The sequence below is a fragment of the Calonectris borealis genome, chromosome 32, assembly GCF_964195595.1.
Source record: "Calonectris borealis chromosome 32, bCalBor7.hap1.2, whole genome shotgun sequence".
NCBI classification, from domain to species: domain Eukaryota; kingdom Metazoa; phylum Chordata; class Aves; order Procellariiformes; family Procellariidae; genus Calonectris; species Calonectris borealis.
In genome coordinates, this window is record NC_134343.1 from 478826 (window position 1) to 505509 (window position 26684).

Consider the following 26684-nt stretch of genomic DNA (forward strand, 5'->3'; position numbering starts at 1 on the left):
GGGGACGGGGGGGGGGGGGGGGCGTCGGACTCGTTTGGGGGTCGTTACTCCCCGTCACCGCCCCGGGGGCGAGGACGGAGCAGGATTTGGGGGGGCCCATCTGTTTTTTGCCTTCCCCCCCCCCAAAAAATGGGGATTAAACCCCCCAGAAACGTGGACGAAATCGGGTGGGAAAGGGTCGATCCCCCCCCGGGGGCAAGATCCCAATGGCCAAACCTGGATTTTTCTCCCCAAACCTGGGGGACGCTGGAGAGCCGCGTCCCCCCCTCCCCGGCGGCGCCGAACGGCCCTTTTTGGGTGAAAAAGGGAAATCTCGGGTTTTCCAAGGGATCCGTCTCGCAGAGAAAGGAAAAATAAGGAGGTAACGATCCCAAATCCACGCTTCCTTCTCGATTTCAAAAAAAAAAAAAAAAAAAAAAAAAAATTAAGACACTAAACAAAAAACCCCAAACAATTTAATATACATTTTTATATATATATACGTATATATAAAAAAGAAAACGCCAAATATTTTCGCCTGGGAACCGTCGTCCCTTATTGCTGCCCCCAGCCAGTCGCCGTGCCGGGGGCTCGGGGGTCCGGCGTCGCCCGCGCGCGCCCAACGGTGCGGGGAGAACGGGAAATCGCCTCAAAATAGGAATAATTAAGAAAAAAAAAAAAACCCAAATTACCTCGGGTTTGCTCTCCCCAGCCCCGGGATGAGCCAAGGGGGCTCCCACCCCCCCCGTTCCCAGGGAACGCCGGGTCCCACCCGCCCAAGCCCCTTCCCCCCGGGATGAACCCCGCTCCCCGCCGGCGGACCCTCTAAGGCTTTTTTTTTTTTGGGTGAAAAAAGAGGAAAAGAAGGAGCGGGGGAGCGCCCGGCTGGGTCTCCCGGTATTCCCAAAACCCGGTCGCTCCGTCGGGGTGGGATGCGGTGGGGGGGTTTTGGGCTTTTTCCGGGAGAAATAAAAACCAGCGGGAATTTCTGGATTAAGGAGGGGGATTCAGGCCGGCGGCGGCGCGGGGGGGGCTTCGACGGCCGAGGCCGCGGGCGTGGGCGAGCCAGCGCGCCGTGAGCAAGCGCGGAGGAATGCCGAGCGCGCTCGCCGCCCGTTCCCAGGCTCGGGAAAAGGAGATTTATGGTTCCTTGGGGGGGAGGAAAATATAGAAGCAAAAGGGGGAAAAAAAAAAAAAAAACCCAAAAAAATTAAAATAAAAAAAGAAAGGGCCCCCGGAGGTGGGCAGGGAGCGGCCGCGGGCTCCTCTCCAGCCTCATCCCGCCGGAGCAGCCGGCCCGGCGCTGGACGATGCCACGCCACGGCGTTCCGGCACGCCGCGGTGGCGAGAGGGGGCTGGAGAAGGAGGGAACGCGACGCCCGCTTCGCTCTTTTCCTGGGTTTTGGGTTTGGTTTCCCCCCCCCCCCCCTAAAAAAAAAAAATAAATTAAAAATCCCGCGGGGCAGCGGCTTTGCCCCAAATTTTTAAATTTTGCGGGTGGTTTTTTTTGTTGTTGTTCGTTGGGTTTCGGAGGAGGGGGAGCTGCCGCCGGCCGAGGAAGGGTGTTTTCTGTTTCCAAGGGCGATCCCTCCCTGTTTACACCGCCCAGCACAGAGGCTCCCTCTCACCGGAATCGCTTCGAGAGAGAGGAAAAAAAGAATAATAATAATAAAAATAATAATAATAATAATAATAATAATTAATAATAAAAAACCAACCCGGAAAAAGCCGACGTTCAGATGCCGTTTGTGGTTTTTTTTCCCCCCCACCCCCGTCACGGGTGGGCGTCTGCCCCAGATCTGCAGGGTTTTGCCCCAAAACCCCCCCCCCGTTTTCTCCTTCCTGCCCCTACACCCGCCCCCGCCCCGCTGCTGTATGGATCACACGTATACATCCCACGTATACATCCCACGTACATACACAGGCACCCCCGGCGCCGGCCGACCGTGTCCGTACACGCGGCCGCAGGTACGTGGATGCGCAGGGGCGGCGGCGCGCGGGGCGACGGCGCGTGGAGTCCGCGTTAACTTATTGCCTCCGAAAGGAAAAAAAAGGGGAAGGGAAAAAAAAAAAACCCAAAAAAACCCCACGGGGATGGGGGGAGCCGGGTGGTTTTAGAGGGAAAAGGGGAAAAGAGCCGGCGCCCCGGGGGGGGACGCCCTAAGGCAGAGCGGGACGGGACGGATCCTCCCGGGAGCTTCTGGCGTCGGACAAAATACTGATTTTTTTTTTTTTTTTGGGGGGGGGAGGGTGCGCTGGCAGCATAAAATCGCTCTTTTTTTTTTTTTTTTTTTTTTTTTTCCTTTCGAAAACTCATCCTTCCTGGCATTTTCTGCGGAAGAGGTGAGGCAGAGCTGGGGGGGGGGGCAACGGGGGAAAGCGGAAGCGGGATCCCCCCCCCCTCCCCGGCTGGAATTCCTCCCCTCCGCCAGCCCCAGATTTCGCTTCTCCGCCGGGCACAAAACCCACTGTAAACTTGGCTTTTCCGTTAGTGTTTGCGTTGCCTTGCTTGCCTTCCCCCCCCTTGCTGACCAGCCGGAGGGTCCCCAAGCCCGCGCCGTATCTGAAATAACTTAAAAGGAAGGATAAACTTTTTTTTGGGGGGGGGGGGCAACGACTGCAGAGTCCTCTTGGGCCTCCCCAAGATTCGTGACCTGCTCCGGGCTGACGGGACGGGAGCAGGATGGGGGAGGGGGGGGGGAAAGAGAGAATAGACCGATGGGATATTCGTTATTAGCGATTTGTTACAGAATCTAAATTACACGGCCGACAACAGCTACGGGCCCCACCAGTCCGCCCCCGGGCGCTCGCTCGCCTGGCGCGGGATGGTAAACGCAGCCTCCGCTCGCGCTTTACAACATCCAAAAAAACCAAACCCCCCCCCCCGTTTGGGGTGGGGGGAATCATCCCCCTCCCCGGGACGCCCCTCCGTTCCCCGGCTTCTCCCGGCCCGTTTGGGAGGTGGCACCAGCATGGGGGGGGGGGGTGCTCAACCGCATCCAACCAGCAAGAGCTTCTTCTTCGTCTTCTTCCTCTTCCTCTCTCCGGTCCTCGCTCAGCGTCCCGCTGCCGCTCCGCTGTTATCTGTTCAACGTCCTTGCTCCAAGGCCACCGTTGTGATTAGGGGCAAGGTAGGCGTCCGTACGGTGGACGGGGGAGGAGAAGGGGGAGGAAGAGGAGTTGTAGGAGGAGGAAGGCGTCCGGACGTTCTGAGCCCCCGCCTGAGGTTGCTGCAGGTTGAGGATGCTGTCGATGGCGCTCTGTAGGTGCTCGTTGAGGGAATCGTCCTGGGGGCTGTCGCTGGAGAAGCTGGCGTTGTCCACCTCGAAGGACTCCGACTTCCGACGCTTGGCCGGGGGCAGCGGCACCTCCCAGGTGAGTTCTGAACCCGAACCTTGGTCGGGGGGCTCGGGTTTTATCATCCCGCGGTAAAATTCGTCCTCGACTTCCGCAAGCTCCTTCATAAGGCCACTGGTGGAGTCGTCGGTCTTCTGTGGGGCCGGGCTGTCCTGCAGGACGAGGGAACGGGCGTCGCTCCTGTTGAAGAAGAGGAGCTTGGAGCTCTCCTCCGGCCGGCTCTTCTCCGCGGCGGCCGCCGCCGAGGGGCTGTCCTGGCTCTTGCGGGAGGTGATGACGCTCCGGGAACCCTCCTCCTGCTTGACGAGGAGGGCGCCGGGGAGTTTGTCGGCTTTCGGGGCGCTCCCCTTGGGGCAGGCGTCGGCGGGCTTCTCGGCCACGAAAGCGTCGACGTTTTCGCGGTAGGTCTTGCGAAGAGGGAGCCGGCAGTAAGTCACGACGGGTTTCTTCTCGGCGGGAGCCGAGGCGACGTGGTCGACGGTCCCGTTCATCTGCCCGGCGGCGGCGGCGGAGGCGGCGGCGGCGGCGGCGTGCGGCTCGGGTCCTTTGACGAGGCGGGAGGCGGGGGGCGGCTGGTGGACGGGGTCCAAGGCGGTGTTGTGGACCACTTTGCTGAGCCCGGCCTCCTGCTTGATCTTCAACTTGAGGCCGATGCGACTGCGCGCCTCGTAGGTTTTGATGGGGGGTTTGCTCCGGGAGGGCAGGGCGTCCTCGTCCCCGTCCAGGGAGGGGGAAGCCTTGGCCCAGGTGACCGACGGGGAGCCCCCGCTGTGCTTGATCACCAGTTTGGTGGGGTGGAGGGGGGGGGCGGCCGGCGCGGGGGGCACCTTCAGGCTCTCGGGGGCCGGCGCCGCGCTGGAGACGGAGGGCAGGGCCGCCGAGGAGGAGAGGCTCTGCGAGCGGGAGGAGGAGGAGGAGACGTACTCGTCTGGAAGGGAAACAGCGCGGCAGGCGTTAGCGCGAGGCGCTCTCCCTTTATTAATTTTTTTCCTTTTAAATAAAAATATTACTATTATAACAACGTCACTGCTAAATAGTTTCGCCCGCTTGCGCTGGGATGTATTTTTTTTCCCCCTCTCGCCTCTCAGCCCCTCTTCCCTCCGAGAACTTCCGCTTCTCACGGAGCTCATCCCTTCGGATCTCGCCCGGGGAAAGACGCGGTAACTTAGCACAAACCTTTAACAAAAACCTCCAGGGCAGCCGGGAACAAAGAGCAATTTGCCGGGAGCCCGAACGCTGCACGCGCTCCGCGTTAAATAAGACTTTGGCCACCGAGATCTTTAACACAGAGGGGCGGGCGGGGAAGAGCACGGGCGGCAGCAGGTAACGCGCAATCTGATTTTCAAGAGCTTTTCCCCCAAATCCCCGCTGACCCCGGCGGAACAGGCTGACGCCGTCCTGCCCCGGGCATGGCAGGGTACGCAGCCTCTGAAGAGGAGGAAAACGTCAAAAAACAGGCATATGGTTATAAAAGGCGGACAAAGAAAAGCAATAATTCGTCTCCCACCTGGTTTCTCCTTTGCCAGCTGCTTGTCGAGCGCTAACATGGTCTTTTCTTCCTGTATAAACATGCGGTCGATCATCACCATCTCCGCCGAAGGACTGACTCTCTGCAGACGAGGAACAGCAAGGAGGAGGAGGAGGAGAGGGACGGGGAGGAAGAGCGGCTGGGGTTACACATCACCACCTCTTATTCTTCCAGGTTTTTCCCATCCCCCTTCACAAAGAGCAACGAAGGCTCAGCGCGGAGCTGCCGAATTCACGGCAAGATAAATACGCGGCAAGATAAATAGGCGGCAAGATAAATACGCGGCAAGATAAATAGGTGGCAAGATAAATACGTGGCAAAGATGGGACCGAGCCGATGGCAGGGAGGGGAAAGCTTTCCTCTCCCCGCCGAAATCCAGGGGCTGAGCCCCCGCCGCCTCCACCGCGGCGGGACAGAGCCCGCGCAGACGACACGGCGCTAAACTCGAACCGGGAAAGCCGGGGATCGATCCGAGCAGCCCGCGTTGGAGAAATAATGGTGTTCGTTAGCCCCAGGGGTCGGATCGGAGAAGGCGGGACGCCGGACTCACCCGAGACTCCTCTAAGAGCAGCAGGCGGTACTTGTTCAACATCGCTTGCGTCCGCTTCAGCAGCTGGGTAGACACCACTTCAAACTCCTCGTCCACTGCGAGGAAGAGGAGGATGGGGAGAAAAAGAAAGCTCGTGTCACAAGGCAAGCGCAGAGAGGGGGTCGGCGGCTCTTTATTATTAGTTTTTTCAGTGGACTTAGCTAGGGGAGACCCTGAAAAAAGGGGTTCAGTGTGATTTTTAGTTGCTGTGACTGTTAAGAATCTGTTTTAAGGATTTCTCAAAACATACAGAGACTGTGACAAAACTTGAACGTAGCTGTGAACTACTCCAGGTCAGAACCCCTGGAAAACTTCAAACATATTGTCTTGGGAATTTATGTTTTTCTAGAGGGAAGGCATAGGTAGTTTCTCCATTTTTTTTTTTAGCACTAAAAGTACTTTTGGTGCTAAAAGTACTTTTTTTTAAAGCTCAACCCGCACGTTTTAGCAGCCCCGGGGAGGACTCACCCTTCCGGTAGTCCTGGGCGGAGGGCAGCATCCCCTGGTAGACGTGGTAGGGCAGGAGCCGCTGCAAGGCATCGTCGAAGGAGCGGAACGACGTCTTGTAGTCGGGATGCAGCACCGCGCCCTGGTGTTTGTGCAGCTGCTCCAGGAAACTGCAAGGAAGGAGAGGGAAAACTGCCGGGGGGGGGTGGTTTTGACACGGAAAATTCCCCGTTTCCAGTGTTAACAGCATCACGTGGAAGAATCATAGGATCATTAAGGTTGGAAAAGACCTCTGAGATCATCGAGTCCAACCGTCAACCCAACCCCCATGCCCACTACACCATGTCCCCAAGCGCCTCATCCACACGGCTTTTAAATCCCCCCAGGGATGGGGACTCCACCATGTCCCTGGGCAGCCTGGTCCAAGGCCTGACCACTCTTTTTTTGGAAATTTCTCCTCGTGTCCAATCTAAACCTCCCCTGGCGCAACTTGAGGCCATTTCCTCTCGTCCCATCGCTGTTCCTTGGGAAGAGACCAACCCCCACCTGGCTACAACCTCCTTTCAGGGAGTTGTAGAGCGATGAGGTCTCCCCTCAGCCTCCTCTTCTCCAGGCTGAACACCCCCAGTTCCCTCAGCCGCTCCCCATCAGACTTGTGCTCCAGGCCCTTCACCAGCTTCGTTGCCCTCCTCTGGACACGCTCCAGCCCCTCCATGTCCTTCTTGTGGTGAGGGGCCCAAAACTGAACACAGGATTCGAGGTGCGGCCTCACCAGTGCCCAGTACAGGGGCACGATCACCTCCCTGCTCCTGCTGGCCACACCAGTGCTGATACAGGCCAGGATGTTGTTGGCCTTCTTGGCCACCTGGGCACGCGGCCGGCTCACGTCCAGCTGCCGACCAGCGCCCCAGGTCCTTTTCCTCTGCTCCCTCCCAGCCGCTCTGCCCCAAGCCTGCAGCGTTGTGGGGTTGTGGTGGCCCCAGTTGGCCTCGTTGGACCTCACACGTTGGCCTGGGCCCATGGCCCCAGCCTGCCCAGGTCCCTCTGTGGACCCTTCCCACCCCCAGCAGATCAACGCTCCCGCCCAGCTGGGGGTCGTCTCCCAACTGAGGGAGCACCCGATCCCCTCCTCCAGATCCCTGATAAAGAGACGGAAGAAGACCAAGGAGGCCAGGGAAACGCTCTACGGTAACGAACGGAGGCGCAGCGGCAAGACGTTCTCCGATTCATCGCCCCCCCGGCGCGCTCACCAAGCTTCCTTGCTGGGCTGTAGCGTCGGGGCTTTCTTCAGACCGAGCTTGCTGTCGTACTGGTGGGAGAAGAAAGGAGAGGGGTGAGAGGGGACGCCACCGAGGCGCCGGGTTTAAGCCGCGCCGGCGGCCGGACTGAGCCCGCCCCAGGGGGAATTCATCCTCTTTCGAGGGGATTGAGACAGAGGAAATTGTGGAGACTGGCAACTGCTCTAGGAAGGAAGAAAACGGATCGAATTGGTTTAGAATTAGGGGAAGGAGCAAAAGGAGAAAGCGCGGATTGTAAGTACGGAGCAAGGCTTCTGCTGGCTTTGACGAACCAGCTCGTGGTGTATTGAGAGTATACTTGTATTCATAAATAATGCATAAATCCGTACATACGTACCAAATACCCCAATATATAAAGAGACCAAATACATATAGATTTGGCGTACTTATATTTTGGTACATTTAGAGTTCCCACACGACTGGGATGCGACTTAAACCTCCTTCCTTTCGAGGACAAAGCCCGACGGCGGCCAGTCCTCGCGAGGCGCGCCACATCGTCCCGGCGAGGTCGCTCCTCGGAAGAGCTCTCCGCAGGCTCTGCTTTTTAAAAAAACCCCCCCCCCGCGCGCCCGTCGGGGCGAGCTCACCAGCTGCTGGCTCTGCACGGGGACCGAGGGCACGAGCTGCGATAATCCCTTCCCAACGACCTGGATCTGCAAGGGACCCTTCCCGAGGTTCAGGCCTGAGACAGAACTGATCACGCCAGGCTTAGTCTGCGGAAGAAAGGAGAAGAAATCGCTTTATTTAGAAGCCCGGGGCGATTTCACGGAGTAACAATTGCCAAAACTCGCAGTGAGAAACTGGCTGGCGAGACGACGTTGGTCGTTGGCGAAAGAGCTCGCAGGAGGCCTCCTCGCTGCTCGCGTGTAAATGCCCAAGTCTAGGATGTATTTTTGCGTAAAAATAGAATTATTCTAATTTGTACTTCCAGAAATCTACGTCAACAGCCCTGACGTGCCATTAAATCATGGGTAAGTAATCAATTCTCTTGAAGAGGAGGCGCAAAGCAGCCCCCCTCCCCAAAAGTTTCATTAATATTGCTGGGAATGGTTAATTCTGTATCATCTTTAGAGGTTCACAGCACTTGAAAAGTGGGGGGGAAAAAGGTTTCTGGCAATTAATTCTTCCTTTTTGATAAAACGGAGGGGAACACTGACAGATTTGTTTACTCTCAAGGTGGAAAACTTTGGCATAAAATGGAAAACCCTGAAAAATGCTTCCTCACCTGAACCGGCTGCTGTATGGCAAGAGGCTTCCCCTGGGCTGCAGCCCCCTTCCCAGCAGGAATCGGCGTGGAAACGCTGGAGAAGGTTTTACTCTCTGCAGGAACCGGGGCGGTAATACCTAGCAAACGTAAAACAGACGGGGGTTTCGTGTTTAAGTTCAAGCCTAGGTAATAAATAACGTCCGTCCTGGATTCCCCCAGCACGTTGCATCCCGAAGGACCGAGCTTCATCAAAAAAAACGGGAGCGTGAACGAGCAGCAGAGTTTGATCGCCCCGACCCCGGCTCCCCGCGCCATCACCCCACCGCCCTTTTCTTGCATCGCTTCAGCAGCTCGGCTCTCCCAAAAAAAGGGCGATGCGACGCTCGCGCACGGCGACGCCGGCGTCCCGGGATGCCCGGTGGGTTTGGGATACCCTCCCGTGTTTTGTTTGTTGTTTTTTTTTTTTTTTTATTTTCCCCGAGAGCTGGAGCCGGCGGCACGAACCTGCGGTGGAAGGCGGGAGGGCGGCGGGCGCGTGGGGGGCTGGCGCGGTCGTCACCGTCACCGGCTGCCCCTGGCCGCTCACCAGGACGGAGGAGGACGGGCTGCTGAACTGGCCGAGCGCGGGGGAAGCCTGGCTGGTGGGAGGCTGCTGCTTGGTCTGCAGGATGATCCCCTGGGGCACCTGCGCCGGAGAAAAGAGAAGGGGAGGGGGGAAAAAAAAAAGAAAAAACAAACCCCAGAAGTTGAAAACGTGCCCTGAACCCTTCGCTTTCGAATCTGCGAGTACCGTCGCTCGGGCACGAAGGCACGAGGAGGGAAGGGACCGTCTGCTGTCCCCCCCCCGCCCCAGCCTCAGCGCTGGGAGACGGGCGCGAGAGAAGCAAAAAAGGGACCTGCCGAGCTCCCCCCTGTCCAGCTCCGCGGGTGCCCGGGGTCGAAACCACGGGGAACGGGGCCCGTGCGCTCGAAAAGAGCAAATCGGGTCCTTATAAGGGGAGTTTGCTTTAAGTGAACGTGCAGTTAAATAAAACCGAGCTCAAGCATTGCCCTTTTCATTCCCCGCTCCTCGCCCACCCCCCGCAGTTTATAAAATAAGTAACTGCAGTTTAATTTTAGAAGCCTGGGGTTTTTTTGGGTACTTCACTGGGAAGTCCCTGACCCCCCCCTCTCCATCAGCGAGGCACCGTTAACGAGGGCTGGGCTGCTCCACGAGGCCCTCGCACCCCACAGACCCAGCCTGAACACCTGCACCCCCCCCAAAATCACAAACTCGGGCAGGATTTGACCCCTGCCCGGACAGGAGAGGTCTCGGGGGGGGATGCTCGTCACGGGAGAACGGGGCACGCTTTTATGTCTGTCGCCGCCAACGCCGCCTCCTCGTCTTATTTACAAACCAACGCATAAATCGCAGGCGCGGAAGACGCCTCTCCGTTAAGGTACGCACGTGCATTCCTGCGACGACAGGCGGCAGAGCCAGACGTAACCCACGGCACAAACCCGCTCGGCACCCCAAAAACCGCCCCCCCCCCCCCCCCAAAGAATAACGGGGCTGCGCCGAGGAAGCAGCAGCCGCTTCAGAAGCCCCCGGGGACCTGCCTGGGAGGAACCGGACGGGTTTTGCTTCCGGATTTTGCCTCTAATCCCTCGGTTCTCCCGACGGCGGGAGGCTCGCGGCCGCGTTTTGCCACGCTACCTACGCCCGGCGTGAGACCCTCGACGGTACTTATTTACCTGCTGGAACCTGTCCAGTATTTGCTTCTGCTGAGGAGCGGGATTGGGAATGGCCGGGAGGGTTTGGAATTGGCTCGGGACCATCGGAAAGCTCCTCTGCTGCTCCGCGGTTAGGTGGAGAGCGTGGGTGGGAGTGGGAGGTTTGATTTGGCTCTGGGATGGAAACTGCAACTGGAAATGGGGGGAGTGGGCGTGCTGGACCTCTGCCGGCGCCGGGAGCTGGACCTGGAGCTGCGCCGGCGGCGGGGCGGCTTCTGCCTGCGCCGGCGGCGGCTGGAAGGGGGGCTGGGGCTGGGAGGGTGGGCGCAGGGGGTGCTGCCCCCCGCCGAGGGGGGACGAGGCCAGCTGGTTCTGGATGACGTAGAGGCCGGGCACGGGCGCCTGGGGGGTGCAGGAGCGGGAGAGCGGCTCGGAGGGGGGCCGGGAGAGGGTCTGCGGCTGGGAGGGAGGGCGAGAGTGGGGTCGCGAGGGGGGCCGGGAGAGGGGCTGGGGCTGGGAGGGGGGCCGGGAGGGGTGGGGGGACTGCATTTGGGGGAGGTGGGCGGCCGGGAGCTGCGGGCTGTCCCCCAGGGGAGGATGAGGTAGCGAAGGGGACGGGGAGGCTCCAGGGAGCTTCTGCTGCCCTGCAGGTAACTGAAACAGAGAAGGAAAGAGGAAGAAGTTAGTCGAAGCTCAGGAAGGAGTTTTGCCCTCGAAGACGTCAAACGCGACGGCGAACCGTGCCGGCAGCGCAAACCGCTCTGAAAGCGGCTTCGCAAATCGCTCGTCGAGCCTCTCTGCCTCCTGCGGTAACGAAACCCCAGGGAAAACGAGCTCCTGCTCTTGGGCGATCGCCCTAGCACCCTCCCTAAGCCCCCCGGTAACGCTGCTGGGGCAGCCCCCGTCCCGCCCGGGGGTGCTGGGGGGCACGGCACCGCCGCCGGACTCGCCCAGCCCCCAGCGTGCCCCAACATCGCTTTTAAAAGCGTTTTTTAGGGTGGGGATAAGGTAAAACTGCAGGAGGGCATCTACCCTGGCTTCGCTTGGGCTTCCAAAAGCAGCTCCACGCTGCGGCCACGTCAGCCGAGGCGGGGACCCCCGGGCCAGGACGCCCGGACGCCCCGTGAGACCAGGGAATAAGCGTTTTCTAGTTTTCTTCCCCAAAAACGCCCTTACCACCGCCCCCAGGACTGGCTGGAGCGATGCTTGGACGTACCCTGCCCTCCTTTCCCAGCGCAGCCGGTGCAGAGCTGAGGCTGCCGCTCCCCCGGGGAAGGGGGTCCGTGGCCATCGGCTCCCCGGAGCAGCTCACGCCGGCCGGGGGTTAACGAGGACGGCCCTAACGGCCCTCGCTGCTGCGAGCGCCCGCTCAGCATCCCGCTATTTCAATTTCTGGGGCGAGATTCACCTCGGGAGCCGCGCTCTCCCTGCGCCTCAAAACATCCCTCTGATTAATAGCAGTTATGGTGCTTTATAACGACCAAGCGCTGCGGGAATATAAAGAATTGAGGGGGGGGGAAAAAAAAAGGAAGGAAGCCTCTGGCGGGGACAAAACCGCAGCAGACAGCGGCTCGCGAGCGGGAAGGGAGAGGAGAAGAAAAGGCAACGCAGGGCGGCAGCAGCTTTCAGGGTTAGTGAGGACCTGCAGCAAGCGAGCGGGAGCAGCCGGAGCTCGGAGGGGAGACGGACGGACAGAGGGACGGACGGCGGGGTGGCTGGCAGGGGGAGGAGGGCTGCAGCCGAGAGGAGACTCCCGCAGCCCCCCCCCGGGGCTGTGAGCTGTGGTTTTGGGGGGGTAAAACCTCCGAACGGCTGGTCCAGCAGCAGCTCGCCTTCGTCAAGCGATAAATTACCGGATTCCACTGAATTCTGGGTGCCGAGCCGCGGGGCGCAGGAGGGAGAACTTCTCCCCTCTCCTTCCCGCCACGGCGAGCGGAGCAAACGCGGCCGCCTTCCCTTCGAAAGCAAAACGGCGGCCGTTTCGCTGGCTAAGCGCGGATCCAGCGGAGAAAACCGGACCGGAGGAAGAACTTGGAAACTTTAAAGGTGGGCAGGGCAAAAATAAACGCCGGGAGACGTCGGACGTTACCCGAACCCTCTGCTGTAGCACGCGCGATGCGCTCCAGCGCACGGTTTTCCACTGCCGGATCAAGTTTTCCGTACGGCAGCGTGCTCCGCACACGGAGCATCACCTTTGCAAGCATCCGCCGCCCCGGGGCGGTTCGGCTGTGCCGGCGGTTTGGGGGAACGCCTCCGCGGCAGGACTCGGGGTCACCGCGAGCTGCCACGTGCAGCTCAACAGTTCTCACGCCGGGCGACGGCGCTCGGGGGTCCCCGCTCCTGCCGAGAGAAGGGGGGGGAAGCGGGGAGATGCTGGGGGGAGAAGTGGGACGGGGAGGGGGCCGAAGCAGGAGGGGCGAGGGCTACCTGGCAAGGGGGAGGGCCGGCCGGGAGCTGGGCACCAGGGCTCGGTCCCTCCGGCTCCGCCGCTGCCGGGCTCCGGTGCCGAGCCGCGCCGGCGCTGCCGCTGACTCTACGACGGGCAGAGGCATCGGCGGGCGCCGCCGAGGGATTCGGTGCCCTCTCCTGCCGTGCCGGATAAAACTCCGGCTGCCGCCGGCTCCCGTCCGACGCGTTTAGCAGGGACCGCGTTTACGGGTCCCTCCTCCTTCGCCGGCCTCTCGCCGTGTCCATCCCGGCGGCGCTACGCCTACTTCATCGGCAACGCCGCAAGGCGGCTGCCGAAGGGAAAACGACGGCTGCTCTCGCCCCGGACGCGGGCACCGCGTTTTCCAGGGTTGGCAGGAGGGGAAGGACGGCGCCGGAGCGGCCGGCGAGGGCAAGAGCTCTCTCTGGAGGTGGGAGAGGGACTTTGCAGGGGAAGGCACCGGGACCCACCGCGTCCGACCGCCGTCCAGTAACGCAGCCGCAGGAATATTTAGCGCCATCGCAGATTTAGGTAGATCCCGGCAAAAAGCCTACCGTGAAACGCAGGAGAAGCCCCGCGCCGCCAGGACTAAGCGTTAACACCTCAACCTGAATTAAACGGCAAATAAAGAGGAAAGCTGGCGGAGCCGGGGCGCACGGCGCCTGCCAAGCCCTGCGCGCCGGCTTCTCCCGAGGGCGGGAAGGGTTTTCTCTACTCCCGAGTCTCGGGGGCGGCCGTGAGTTTCTTAAACCCCCCGGCGACGGCGCGAGCTGTAACCCTTTAGCAGATGCCTGGTTTTAATTACGCTGCAATGCCGGGAGGTGACTGTCAACATCAAGCCCAAATACCTAGGAAGACGTATCCGTGCTACTAGTCACGCCAAAAAAAGTTCAAATGAGAATTTTAAAGCTTCCCGCTACCGAAATAATAATAATAATAATGATAAAACAATAGAGAGCGCTCGCTCTCTTCCCATCTCCTTCTCCGATAATTCAGGGACTTTGGTAGGTTATGGACCAGCACCCACCTTTATGAATGCGAGTTTAAGAATAAAGAAAACCCGCAACGCTTCAAATCTGGTGTCTAAAACGTCGCTGAACCCTTTACCAACGTAGGTAAGACCAGACGAGACGTCCGCAGCCCTCGCCCTCCTCGTGCTGGTACTCGGGTGGGTCGCACCCACCGCAGCGGGGACTCTCGCTGCCCACCCGGCTGCTGTCGTTGCTTCTAGAGCCGCCGCAATTATTTTTAAAGGTCTGACTCGAGCTAACGAAGGTAGAAAACCCTGAGTGGGAATGCAGGACCGACGCCGCGGGCTGAGCTCAACCCTGAGCCGCAGACGGAGCGCGGGGACGAGGCGGACGCCGGGTCCGCGCCGACCCCCCCTGTGCCGCGGCCGTGGCTTTGGTGACCCGGACGGAGCCGTCACCGGCTCCTCCTTCCAAAGCCAAGGCGATGGCACCCGACCACGTGCAGAACGGCCCCGAGCCCCGCTCGCTGCTGCCGGCAACTTTAAATTTAAACACCCGCCGAGGAAGGGCATTGCCCTACGGCGGGAAGACACCACCGTAAAGAATTAAAGGAGCACGTACGGCGCGTAAAGCAAGCCCGAAAGCGGGGCTGGCCGGAGCCCGCCGCGCCCGGTGCCGCTCTGCAAACGCCCAAGGGGCCGCAAAGACCGCGGCCACCGCCCGGAGGGGCTCTACTTGCCTGCTGTAGGAACATCTGCATGGAGTCCTGGTTGATGACGGCTCCGGCGGCTGCCTGCCCCAGGATGATCTTCTCCGGGCTGGAGGCCAAACTGGGGCTGGGCTGGGAAGCGACGGGCTGCTGGGCGGGCGGCGGAGGCGGCGGCGGCGGCGGCGGGACGTTGAGCTGGAGCGGGGCGGGAGGCTGGGAGGCGGTTTGGACGGTGAGGATGGAGGACTGGTCGGCGCCGGGCAGCAGGCTGGCGGCCGAAGCCGGCTGCGGTTGGACCAGGCCGGGGCTTTGGCTGCTGGCGGCGGCGGAGGCTTGGATGCTCACCGCCTGGCCCAGGTTTTCGGTGGCGTTGAGCATGGCCACCTGGTTGGGCAGCGTCACCCCCTGGATCACCGTCTGCCCCGCCTGACCCAGCGAGGCGGCTACGGAGGGTTGGCTCTGCGTGGTCAAGCTGCCCGCCAGCGAAACGGGCATCTGGAAAAGAGCCGGCTGACCCACCTGGCCGGGCTGGAGCTGGATGGGTGCCGAGAGTATGTGAGCGGTGCCGTGGGCGTTCTGGGAGGTGAGCACCTGGCCCAGGTTCAGCTGGCTGGCGATGTTCTGGTTGGTGAGGATCTGAGCCGGCAAGGCTTGGTTGGTTATCAGTTGTCCGCCCGGCCCTTGGCTAGTTATGATATGGGCTTGTCCGCCGGGGTGGGAGGTGGTCAAGATCTGCCCTCCCATGTTGGCCTGCAGCGCCGAGAGCTGCTGGGGGATCTGGACGGCGGAGGCGCCCGCCAGTTGCCCGGGGAGGAGGAACTGGTTCTGGCCCTGCAGCATGGCCTGCGGGACGTGCTGGGCGGGGATGACGATGCTGCTGCCCTGGTTCAGCAAGTGGACGCTCATGGGCTTGCTGAGGGCTTGCTGCTGCGGCGGCGGCTGCTTGAAGACGTTGGCTGGAAGCCCTTGGGGGAAGCCCGAGAGCACCACGTTCTGCCCGGGTTTGCTGGCCATGAAGGTCAGGTTCTGCTGGGCCTTCTGCTGCTGCAGGGTGGCTTCGTTCTGGATGGTCAGGGTGGTGTTGTTGGAACCGAAGGGTTTGGGGGTGATCTGGTAGAGTTTCTGCTGGAGGACCCCCGCGGGTTTGGGTTGAATCGGGGTGGGCGTCCTGTGAATGATGACGTTTTGGGCCTGCACCAAGGGGCTGCTCAAGTTGGAGGTGACGGTGAGCGGCTGGGAGCCTTGAGTCCCGGACACGTTCCCGAACATGGAGTTCCCGTTCAGCGTCGTGGTAGCCACCGTCGGCAAGTTCTTCTGGATGACGAGACCGGCGCTTTGCGGAGAGACCCCCGTGGAGGCGAGGGTGACCTGCTGCTGCTCGGGTGCCGTCTGGGTGATGTAGCTGCCGACGGGCATGGTGGCCACTTGGGAGGGCTGAACCTGCTTGGCGATGATCTGCTGCGCCGACTGGTTGATGGCCATGACTTGCTGCCCCACCACCTGGATCGGCCCGATGCCCAGCGTCCCGCTGGGACTCCCGTTGGGCAAACCCTGGAGGTTGGAGATGGGTTGGATGGTGACGTTCCCCAAGCCGACTTGCTGGAGGAAAGGCTGAACGCTGATGGCCTTGTTGACGACATCCGCTCCCACCGACTGCTGCACCAAGGCTTGGTGCGTCAGGACGGCAGGTTGCTGCAGCCCGATGAGGTCGGCCCCGCCGGAGAAGATCTGCGGGGTGCCGTCGGAAGCCGTCTGCACCACCGGCTGCAGGGTGGGAAGCTGGAAGGAGCCCAGGTCCAGCTCGGCCTCCGCCTCCAGCGTCTGCTCGGTGATGTTCGCCTCTTGCAGGCTCTGCTGGAGGATGTCGCAGGGCTGGTCCGAGTTCTGCAGGTTCGCCCCGCCGCCGGACGGCGACCCCAGGATGTCATCTTCTAGAAAGTCAAGGTCCACGCTGGTGGCGGGCTGACTCTGCTCGGTGCTCAGGTGGTTGCCGGAGGGCTCCTGAACGTGCAGCTGGGAGAGGGCAGGTCGGAGGGGAGGAGAGAGAAGAAGGCATTGAGCTCGGGCACGGGGGGAGAGGGCTTCAACTCAACACCTCGGAGAGGAGCGGGCGAACGCCGCCCCCGCCTCCGCTCGCTACGCGCGGAAAGGGCTTCGGCATCCCCGGGAGAGCCTAAATGAACGCGCGGCATCGTTTGAGAGCGGGCGAGACGGACATCAAACGGCTCGCTTTAGCGGAGGGAGGGGCAGAGCTGGTTAACGGCGTCCCGAGGAGGGTTTAAAAGCTTGACGTTTTCACGCGTTAGCGCCACCGGAATACGTTCCTTGCCTTTCTTACTCTTAAAAATCAAGCTGTCGTTGGAATCGGAAGCGGCAATTTCGTGTTCTAGCAACAAGCCTAAAAACTCAACGACAAGCCAGCCCTTTCCTTGCAAGAGACGTTCGAGCAGCAGCCGAGTTCGCTCAGACGCGCGCCGCTATAGGCGGCCTTCCTATAGGGAGGGCGTAGGAAGGGTGTTCCCAGCAAAGGCTGCGCTGGGAAGAACCACGAAAATAACGGAAAAGCCACATGCAGCCTAACCTCGGACCCCACCAGCTCTGTGCCGTCGAGTTTTGTAAAACTCAGGTCTGCTAAGACGTTAAAAAATAAAATGTAAAAAAAAAAAAAAAAAAAAAAAATTAAAGTAAACCTCAACTGCTAGATAAATTTATCGGTTATAAAGCGTCGGCATCTTTACCCAAAGTCTTTGTAAAAAAATAAAGCGCAATGGAGGAAGAAAAAAAAAAAAAGATAATAAAAAAAAATAATCAAGATTTATTACAATGTAACTGGAAATAGAGGAAAAAAAAAATAAGCATGCTTGAATGTTATCCATGCAGAGTAACCCATGCTCTTGGGGGAAAAGGGAAAAAAAAAAGAGGATTTTTAGAATCTGCTTCCAGATATTTCACCTTCGCTGTGGCAGCGGTCTGCGAGGAAAGGGGGGAACTGAGAGGGATTTTTCTTCTCACCAAGTTTATTAAGCATTCTTCCAAATTATCTCTATCGCCTTCGAGGTGGGAGAGCATGGTTAAACCTTGCTCTTTTTGCACCTGATTTCCTAGCCTCAAAGCTTTTCCCAGGCCGAAAGCGGACTTTACAGCTGCACCTGAAATCAACTTTTCTCCCCCGATACATGGGGAACCTGCTGGAGCTCCTTCTCTATAAATCTTGGGGAATAATCCCTGCGTCCTGCCTCTTTTGCTAGACCTGGGAAACAGATGAAAAACAAGCCTATGAAACAAAAAAAAAAAAAAGGAAAAAAAAAGAAAAAAAAAGAAAAAAAAAAAGGAAAGGTTTCTAAGCTGACGTTCCCCAAGTATAAATTAAAAAAATACATACCCCAGCACCTTCAAAAAAGGCACTGGCTGCATCTCCTGTGTTGTCCAGGAGATCATCACTGTCAATCTGTAATTAAAAAGATTTGATTTACTTTCTTTAGATATAGTATGAAAAAAAAATGAAGGAAAAAAAGGAAAAAAGAAAAAAAAAAAAGGGGGTGCAGTTGCTGACGGGCAGCCCCTGGAAAGCGCCGAGCTCTCACCCGGGGGCAGCGGTGGGGCAGCGTCCCTCCCCGTCCCCTGCCAGCAGGCACCCCATTTCGGCTCAAAGCGCCCCAAAACCCCGGCTGGCTGCTCCGCAGGGGCAGCGGCGGGAGCTGCCGGGCCGAGAGCTGCCCGCTGCGCTTGGCTGGGGTCCTAAAAAGTCCTAAAAACTAAAACGATCCTGAACTTGGGGGTTGTTTTCTTTAGGAAAACTCGTTGTTTATTAAGAAAGAAAAAAAAAAAAACCCAAAAAAAAGGAAGTTTGCGTTACGGTTTTTGGTGAAGAGAAGCAAGTCGTCGCTCACCTTTTCGGATCCATGTAAAAAATCGTTCAAGGCCTGAGGATCGCTGCAAAACAACACACGAAACCATTTAGGGATGCAACACGTGACCCGCGTTGAGTCGGGAGCGAAACGCGTGTTTCTAATTAACGCGTTAACGTCTCTTTGAACGCTCTGAAGTGCACTAACTAATGACGTACACCGATTTATACTTCAACGGCTATGCTTTATTACAGATATAAGTTAACGTATAGGGGCTCGGAGAAGGTCAGTTTTCTTCTAACGCTGCCGTACTCCCCTTCCCCTGATAATTCTGCCAAGCCCCAATTACCAACAGTTTCATAATCACAATAAACCCCGTTGGAAAAATTAGCCCGCCTTGGCTGTCGACAGGCAGTTTGTCAAAAAACATCATTTGGGCGACCTGCTAACGAGCATCCCCAGCCCGGAGCAGCGCACGGACCCCTAAAAGTCATAGTTGTTGGCAAAACACGAGAGAGACGGGAGTTATGGACATTAAAGGCGGGATGCGGAGAGTCCGTCCTTTCCTCGTGTGAAGCCGTGGAAAACCCCCTCCGGCTCCGCCCCGGAGCCCCCCGAGCTTCACAGGAGGAAAGAAAAAGATAAATCAGGAGGGGTTTGCGAGCCGGGGAAGTCTGCAGACCCTCTGGAGCACACCTCGGATGATTTTTGGCTCTGGGAGACCCAGCCCGGCACTGGAGAAGCCCCGGTGACCGATGGGGACAGACCGAGGGTGGCAGAAACCCCTTCCCACCCCTAACGCCGCCGAACCGCCGCGGCGCCCACCTCGCGGCGCGGTGCTACTTACCAAATTACATCTAGCAGGCACCGGCCGTCTTCATCATCCATGTCAACTGCAAAGAGCGGAGAGAGACCACGTTACCGTCAGGAGAGCGGAGGGATCGGGAGCTGCTCCTCGCTCCCCTCCTAACACCGCGCCTCGCTTTTCCTCCCCTGTCCCCGGCGGCGGTGATGATGATGATGATGATGATGCCCTGCTGCTCTCCGATGGTGGGGGACAGGGGACCGGACCAGAGGACACCCCAAAAGGAGGGTCCACCAGTCAGAAACGGGACAACCATTGCCCCCTCCGGTACGGAGGCAAAGCCACCCCTCTCCACCGTCGGTCCTCGAGCAGCGGGAGACAACCGCAAAGCCGAAAGCGCCGTCAGCCGAGCCCCGTAACCCGCTCGTCCCTCCGCCACGCTCCGAAAAGTCCCGGTTTCGGCTGGGATCGAGTTAGTTTTCTTCCTAGCGGCTGGTACGGCGCCGCGTTTTGGATTTAGCGTGAGAAAAGCGTCGACAACGCACCGATGGTTTTAGTTGTTGCGAAGCAGCGCTTGCGCTGGCCAAGGACTTTTCAGCTCCCCGTGCTCTGCCGGGTGCAGAGGCAGCTGGGGGGGCGCAGCCAGGACAGCCAGCCCAACTGGCCGCGGGGGTATTCCATACCATACGACGTATATAAGCTGGGGAGCAGCGAGCGCGGCTCGGGGACTGGCTGGGCATCGGTCGGCGGGTGGCAATTGCATCGTGCCTCGCTCATTTTGTATCTTCTATCACCATTATTCTTATTTTTCCCTTCCTTTTCTGTTCTATTAAACTGTCTTTATCTCAATCCAACTCATTTTACTCTTTTTTTTTTTTCTTTTCCCCCCCGATTCTCTCCCCCACCCCACTGAGGCGAGCGGCCGTGGCTGAACCACGACACCTCCACCGCTCCCGTCCCTCCACCGCGCTCGCTCATCCCTCCACCGGATAGATTTACCGGCAGTTCTCCCAGCCGGGGCTTAGGTTTCACTCTGAAACCCAAACCGGCACGTTTTCGCCTTGTTTTCACCCCACCGAGGGGGACCGCTGACCCCGGCCGGCTGCGCCTGCCGTAGGACGGTCCCGGACCCTCAACGCCGGGAGCACCGGGACGCGGCGCGAGCCAGATCCCGGCACCCGCAGGCACGGCTTGGCATTTAAAAAAAAATCACCCATTTGTGCATTTTTATCCCTAAACTTTCCCTGTGGTAAAACGTACCGGGAGGCGTTTCGCTTCCGAAGGTGGAATTGAGGATTTTCCGCCGATAACCTGAGATCTGGCACCGGTCCGCTTCCTCGCAAAACCCTTTTTATGATCAGGTTTGGAAAACGGTGGGGGTTTGGGGTGTTTTTTTGGTGTTTTCCCTCTTTTCCTCAGATCTGCCCCACAGCTGTGGTCTGGAGGCGCAGGGGTACGAAACTCCCTAATGAGACTCAATTAATAAAAATCAAGGAGAAGGGGGGAAAAAAAAAAAGTCAGCTGCTTCAGTAAACTCTAAAGAAAAAAAAATAGGGAAGCTCGCTGCAGGACAAAAACACCTTTAACGGGCTGGAGTTCAGCGTTTCGAACAATCCGACTTCAACAGTTGTCCGCCGGCTGTCATTATTTTCAGGACTGGGAAATGAATAATCTAAATACGTCAGCGAAAGCTCCCAGACCGCTCGACTTAATTACTCCGGGGAAGACCGTAACCTGGAGAGCACGCACCGCTCCACGCGTAGAACGAGACCGCGTCTTTTAATTCTTCCGCTGTTTCAGGCGTCCTGCGGAGCGTTTAGGAATAACGGAGCGACTACAGGGAGGCGGAATGGAGATTTTCTCCCAGTTCCAGCTGAAATCCCTCCCTGCCCGGCGGGCGCACGCGGCACCGCGTCTCCCCAAGGCAGCAGAGCATCTCCCGCCGGCGTTCCTAACCGCGCACCCGTAATTCCTAAGGCTGAGAAAGCCCAGCTCAGCGGAAATCACCCCCCAAAACGACGATATTTCAGTTTTCCCCCCATTTTTGGCTTTCCGTCGCGTGACGGAGCCTCGGGAGGATTTATGAATTAAGAGATGCTTTGCCTGGATTTCTGGCTATTTCTGGATATTGATCGCGGACGGCTCGCCGGGTTGGGAGGAGGAAATTAAAACCGCTTTTAAAAGCGACGACGTACGGCAGCCGCGCCGGGCGCGCCCGCGCGAAGAGCGGATCCCGACCCTGAACGCACTCAGGCGGAGCGAGGGCCAAGATATTATTAAATTAGACCAGGAATATCGTGTATTATTTTTCACAGTTACGAAGCAGCGCGGTGCCGAGGTGGGTCAGGTCCGTTATCGCTAATTAACGGACAGGAGGGAGAGCCGGGGCCTGAACCTTAAAAATAATAATTAAAAAGCTGTATCCGAAAGCAGACGAAAGCCCCAGCGGTCTGAGTTCTCACCGCAAATACAAACATAAGATATTCCTTAAATATACGCAATAAAACCGCTTACTTTTATCCGCAGGCACGGAGGAGCCGACGGCGAGCACCAGCCCGGCCGCGTTCGAGGGCGACGCTCTGTTGCTATAGGAAAGGAACAAGCGTGACGTCACGAACCGCGAGCCGCATCATCGCCGCAGGGCTGGGGAAGTTACGACGTCGAAGCCGCTACAACGCGTTTGAAGTAAACCAAAAAACGGAGAAATAACCGATTTGCGGAAGGATTTGCTTCGCTGCTGGGCTGGACGCACCTTCCCTGTTGTCGGGGTAGAACAAAACCAAAATAAGCCAATAACGCCGAACGGGTGATGAACCGGTGACCCGAGGTGGCCCGTTTTTACCCCTTTTTAAACCACAAAATAAGATTTCACTCGAAATACCGACTCCCTCAACCTCCGGCGGCTTTATCGCTCCCTAGCCGGGCGCGAGCAGGGAGGACGTCGTCCTCCGTCCGCCTCCTGCAAGGGCTCAGGCGCTTGGTACGCGTTATTTTTCATTTATTTCTGCCTCCAAAACCACACTTACCTATACCGCAAGAGTTTTAAGTATTTAAAACTCTTCGGAGACGGGAAGCAGAGGGAAAGCGTTGTTAACGTCGCGGGCGCGATACGAGATGACGGGGTTTCCCCCTTTTAAAACGGCAAGCAGGGATAGGAGATCACCGGGGAACGGGAGCGTTTCACGCGCGTTAACGTAACTCTATACCCGGGCAATCGTATTTGAGGCTCTTCAACGACAAAAAAGGGGGGTCCTCGGCATCCTGACGGTTGGTTTGAATTATTCGGTAAGCGGGAAGTTACGTACGACACCGACAGCGCGGCCGGCGGAAGGACGGGGTCTCGCCCCGCTCCGCGGTCGTGCGGTACTCGAGCTGCGAAGCGAAGCTTGGGAACCATCCCCTACGAGAGCTCTGCAGCCTCCGAAGCGCAAAATGCGGGAGGCCGGCGAGCGTTCCAGTCAATTCAGTTTGCTGCGTAGGCACAGCAAGCTTTGCGTAATTTTATTTGTAAAGAGCCGGGTTTATACCTTGAAAATGTACAAAAAACCCCACCCTGTCGTTACCTCACTTCTGAAGATATTGCTTTTATTAAAAAAAGGCACATTTTCTTGTTTTTTCCCCCCAAACTTCTCGGATTTATTTTTCTCCCTGTCGTTTTTGCCATATTCCACTTAAGAACCGAACGATTTCGCCAACGCACCCGACGCCCCTTTCCCCGGCAGCGGCCAGCCCAGGCGCTCCGCAGCCGCAGAGGACTTTTTAAGTTCTTCGAAACACTTTCAAACGTCAATCCTCGCGTCGTCCTGCGAGGAGGCTGAAAACCTGCAAGCTGAGAGAAGTTCAGGAATCCAAAATACTTTTTTTTAAAAAAAAAAAAAAACACCCCAAAAAAACAAAAAACCGACAGCGTGAGCACTTACTAACGTTATTTCATGCCCCAGTCACGCTGGTAAGGCTACGGAAAGTCGATTTCTACAACCGCCCTGCCCACCGCGGATATATTTAGAGTACTTGGTGGCAGGACGACGAGACAATGTGATTCAGCGAACGGGTCACGAGGTAAGAACGCCGAAGCCCTGGATCCGTTCCCACTACTGACCTTGCCTCGCGTTCCCGTGCTTTCGGTCCTTTCCTCCTCTGCAAAATCACAACCACGATTGCAGCACTTGGGAAAGGCGTCGGGATCCGCGGGCCAACGTCCTTAAACCGTCTTAAACAAGCTCGTTTCTTTAGCGCCGTTAAACGCGTGTCCGTACGTATAAAACACTACGGCGCTGTTTAATTAATCTGAAAATTGCAGCAGACGTTCCGAGCGTTGTCAGAGACGCCCTCCTCTTTCAAACGCAGGGAGCCGCCAACCCGAGAGGGTGTTTCAAGCAAACCCCGCCGCGATTCTCTTCCCCCAACGTTATTTTTAAGCGTTTGATCCCCTCCTGACACCACCATCGAACGTTTCTGGTGTCACCCCTGGAAGATTTAGGATGTTACGCGCACGTACGTGGTCACAGCCGCGCTTGCTCACACTTTGTAAATAACTTAAGAAAAGGGAGCTGTAAAACACGTGGCGTTTTCACCAAAGCCGACCTTCGGTGAAGCGTTTTGCTTTTCGTTTCCAAGAGCCCAGCAAAGCACAGAAAAACGAGAGGGGGAAGCCTGCCGTCAGCGTTACCATCCCGCGCTCGTTTTGATCTGCGACGTTAAAAGTTACGTCGTCCCAGAAATTAACCAAATGCATAAGGGGGGAAAGAAGGCAGCCAGAAATCGCTGCTCGTGGCGGTACGACGCCGGCCACGAAGCGAAATAACCCTTCGAAAACCGCGGCGAAACTCCCTGAGATGTTTTACAGCCCCATTTTGCTTTCGCGCTGGATGGCGTTTTTCCCCATTTTGTTTATGAGAAGGCAGAAGAACATATTTTTGGCAAAAGCTGTGTTTAAGTGTTTCAGTAACAGCTGCGCTCTGCGTGCCGAACCGACGGCAACAACATCAGACGCCGCAGCGTCTTCTGCGGCTCCTCGCTCCGCTCCGCGCAGGGGATGCTTCGTGCCAACGGTAGCTCCGACTTGATTTTATTATACGGTAACACTCGATGGCAGCCTATTTTTAGATCTCGCACGCACGCCACACGCTCGCGAAAGCTGGGAACGGCAGCGCGATGTAAGGAAAAGCCTTTCGCCGGCAGAAATGTAACGGGAAGGAAAACACCGAACATCCCGGTAAGCTCTCGAAAAGGAGGCAGAAAAAACACTTTGAAGAGATTACAAGCAGTTTTCCTTCTCCCGCGGGAGAGGCATCCCCAATTCCCAGATTATCCCAGTAAAAGTAACCCCCCCCCGGCAAATCCAGGAACGACGACGGCACAGACGGAGCAGGACCCGCGGAGCAAGGTCACCAGAAAAGGCAACGGGGTTTAGCATTTCCAGCCCGCTGTTTGCAAACAGGAAAGAAAAGAACTTCTGCTGTCTCTAAAGCGCGATTTCCTCCTCGTACGTGCCCAAACTTTTGGCGTTTGGTGGTAAGAACCGCCCCGGGGTCACTTCCCTCTCCGCGGAGGAGACCGCAGAGCCGGGTTTCGCTTTCGGTCCCATCAGCCTTGTCCTGACGGTAGCCACGAGCCTCCCGTCCCGAGCCGGAACAGCTCGTTCCTGGATGGCGAGAGGGATTCTGCGGAGGCGCGGAGCGGAAGGATCGCCGGCACGGTTTCACCGACGCTGCCCCGCGCCCAAGGGAGGCAACAGCCGGCGGCGACAGGGCAAAAATTGAACGCGGTAATGGAAACGCGGGGCCTTTGGAGTCCTATCTGCAGCCTGCGCCTTAATTGTTAATTATTCTTTGTTTTATCATATTTAAGACACTACAATCATTATTCCTCTGTGATTTAGCTTCCCTTTGTAATTAGAGATAATGATTAGAATGTATTTTGTATTACACCAGGAACGTTTGAGATAACTCTGGAAAGCTGAGGACACCCCGGACCGCCCAAAGAGAAGGAGCTGAACGAGGCTGCCGGCTGCCAGCCTCAGACCTTCCCCGGCACCGGTAAATCACCGGGGCTGGCACCAAAACGGAGCCGCCACCGGCTTCAAGCCACAAACGACCCGTTTTCCTCCTTGCTTTCCGAGCCAAAAGCGAACAGATCATCCAGCAAAAAGACTTTTCCCCCCTTCTTCCTTTACAGCCTCACCAGCAGCTGAAAGCAGCTTCAAAAAACGCTCGATACGAAGCAATCCTAGCTGGCCTGGGCCGACCGAGACGGCAGAACATCCTCCGGAGGGGCTGGATCCGGCGTCTCCAGCCCAGCCACGGCCACAATTCCGTCCCTTCGCTTCAAAAACATGAGGTGTTTAAAAGGACACAGCGCCCGATGCGCCGTTCTCCACGCGAAAGCAAAAACGCGTTCACGTCTGCAGAATTTAGCTTCGCCGTGTTCCACCTCCGCTTCGAGACAATAAATACTCCACGTTCACCGGCGCCAGCAACGTCACGGCGGCAGATACCGAAAATCTCGAGCGCAAAGCAGCTCCGTCCGACTTCCCCTCTGACACCAACTACGACCTTTAAAGCATCAACATCGCGGAAAGTATTTTTTGCGGTTTTAACAAAGATACAGCAAACCTCTGTACAGAAGGCATCAAGTTTTGTCGCGGTCAGGATGCCCGAGCAAAACCGGCCACTTTCGGTTAAATTAGTATTTATTGCGATGAGCCCAGCTGTTGCAGGAGGCGGCTGGGAAGGAAGATTTCCCCGGGCGAGGGCAATGCCGCCCGCGTCCTGCCGGCACCCAGAGCGACGCTGAGGCACCGGGAGGTACGGACACGCACGGGAACCTCCACTCCCCAAAAGCTGTTGTACGTCGTCGTCCCTTTTGGTCTGGAGAAAAAAAGGTCTTGAGAAGGTTCACAAGGTAACAGAAATAATCGCAGTTTAAAGACAGGCGAGGTAAAACACGGAAACGTTTTTGTGAAATTCGGTTTCCGCAAGCTCCGCTGAAGCCCCACGTCTGACAACCCAGAGCGTTTCTCCTCCAGCTTTCTGGAACGAGTCAACGATTAAGTTCTCTTGCCAAGTTCGTTCCCTCTCCCACAAGGCCAATGTCACTCGGCTTTGTCGTGGTTTAACCTGGCAGCAGCCAAATACCACGGGAATCCAGGGAAAGAGGACCAGGGAGCACAGGGGATACGTGGAAAACGAGCAAGGAACGGCACAAAAAACACCGCACAAAAAATCCTCCGCCGTCCCAACCTCTGCGCAGTCCTTTACGCCACGGCGAGGTTATTAAACCAAACGTAGTGTTTCTCTCTCATTTACACAGCCGTTAACGACCTCGCAAACGAACCGCAGCCTGACGCGGTGAAGCGCCCCGGGATGATGGGAAACAGAGGCATCGCGGCATCGTTAGCCGGGGGGCATCACGGCTAACGGGGCAGGCAGCGCTCGCAGCTCGCGACAAGGCGGAGGGAGAGGCGAGACGTCAAAGCGCTACCTCCCAAGTCGTCACCTTCTGCCAAGGGATCCCCACGCCGCTGCGGAAAGAGTCCAGCTGGAAAGGCGGCCCCAGACGCCCCTCGACTGCGGGCGAGAAGCCCCCCTCCATCCCTTCGACAGGCAGCGCCCCAGCTTTTACTGCTCACAGCCGCGGCCCCGTCTCCTAACGCGCCGCTAAGGCGCAGTCACCTTGCTGGGTGTTCTTCCTCCACCCATGCTCTTTAAGACAAAGCAAAGGCGATTTTAAAATGCGCGTACGTGACTTAGAAGTCTTAAAATAACGACTTTGAAGGGGATCTGGCTGTTCCGCGGAATACGATT

At 57.7% G+C, this 26684-nt stretch overlaps 1 protein-coding gene across 3 annotated transcripts in view; it reads right to left on the reverse strand.

Annotated features, from left to right (window-relative positions):
• Positions 1 to 1385: 1385 nt before the first annotated feature.
• The window catches only part of BICRA (BRD4 interacting chromatin remodeling complex associated protein), a 37404-nt gene continuing 12105 nt past the window's right edge, over positions 1386 to 26684 (reverse strand). For 2 of the 3 annotated variants that reach the window (XM_075134416.1, XM_075134415.1), the window contains 13 exons: positions 18922 to 18967; positions 18117 to 18159; positions 17609 to 17674; positions 14257 to 16239; positions 10140 to 10772; positions 8910 to 9090; positions 8424 to 8542; positions 7786 to 7911; positions 7151 to 7209; positions 5922 to 6070; positions 5415 to 5509; positions 4844 to 4946; positions 1386 to 4264 (listed from right to left, as the gene is read on the reverse strand). In XM_075134416.1, coding sequence (XP_074990517.1) covers positions 3060 to 4264; positions 4844 to 4946; positions 5415 to 5509; positions 5922 to 6070; positions 7151 to 7209; positions 7786 to 7911; positions 8424 to 8542; positions 8910 to 9090; positions 10140 to 10772; positions 14257 to 16239; positions 17609 to 17674; positions 18117 to 18159; positions 18922 to 18967 — 4808 coding nt within the window. In that variant the 3' untranslated portion in view covers positions 1386 to 3059. The remainder of the gene's footprint in view (positions 4265 to 4843; positions 4947 to 5414; positions 5510 to 5921; positions 6071 to 7150; positions 7210 to 7785; positions 7912 to 8423; positions 8543 to 8909; positions 9091 to 10139; positions 10773 to 14256; positions 16240 to 17608; positions 17675 to 18116; positions 18160 to 18921; positions 18968 to 26684) is intronic. The other variant, XM_075134417.1, reaches the window with a different exon arrangement.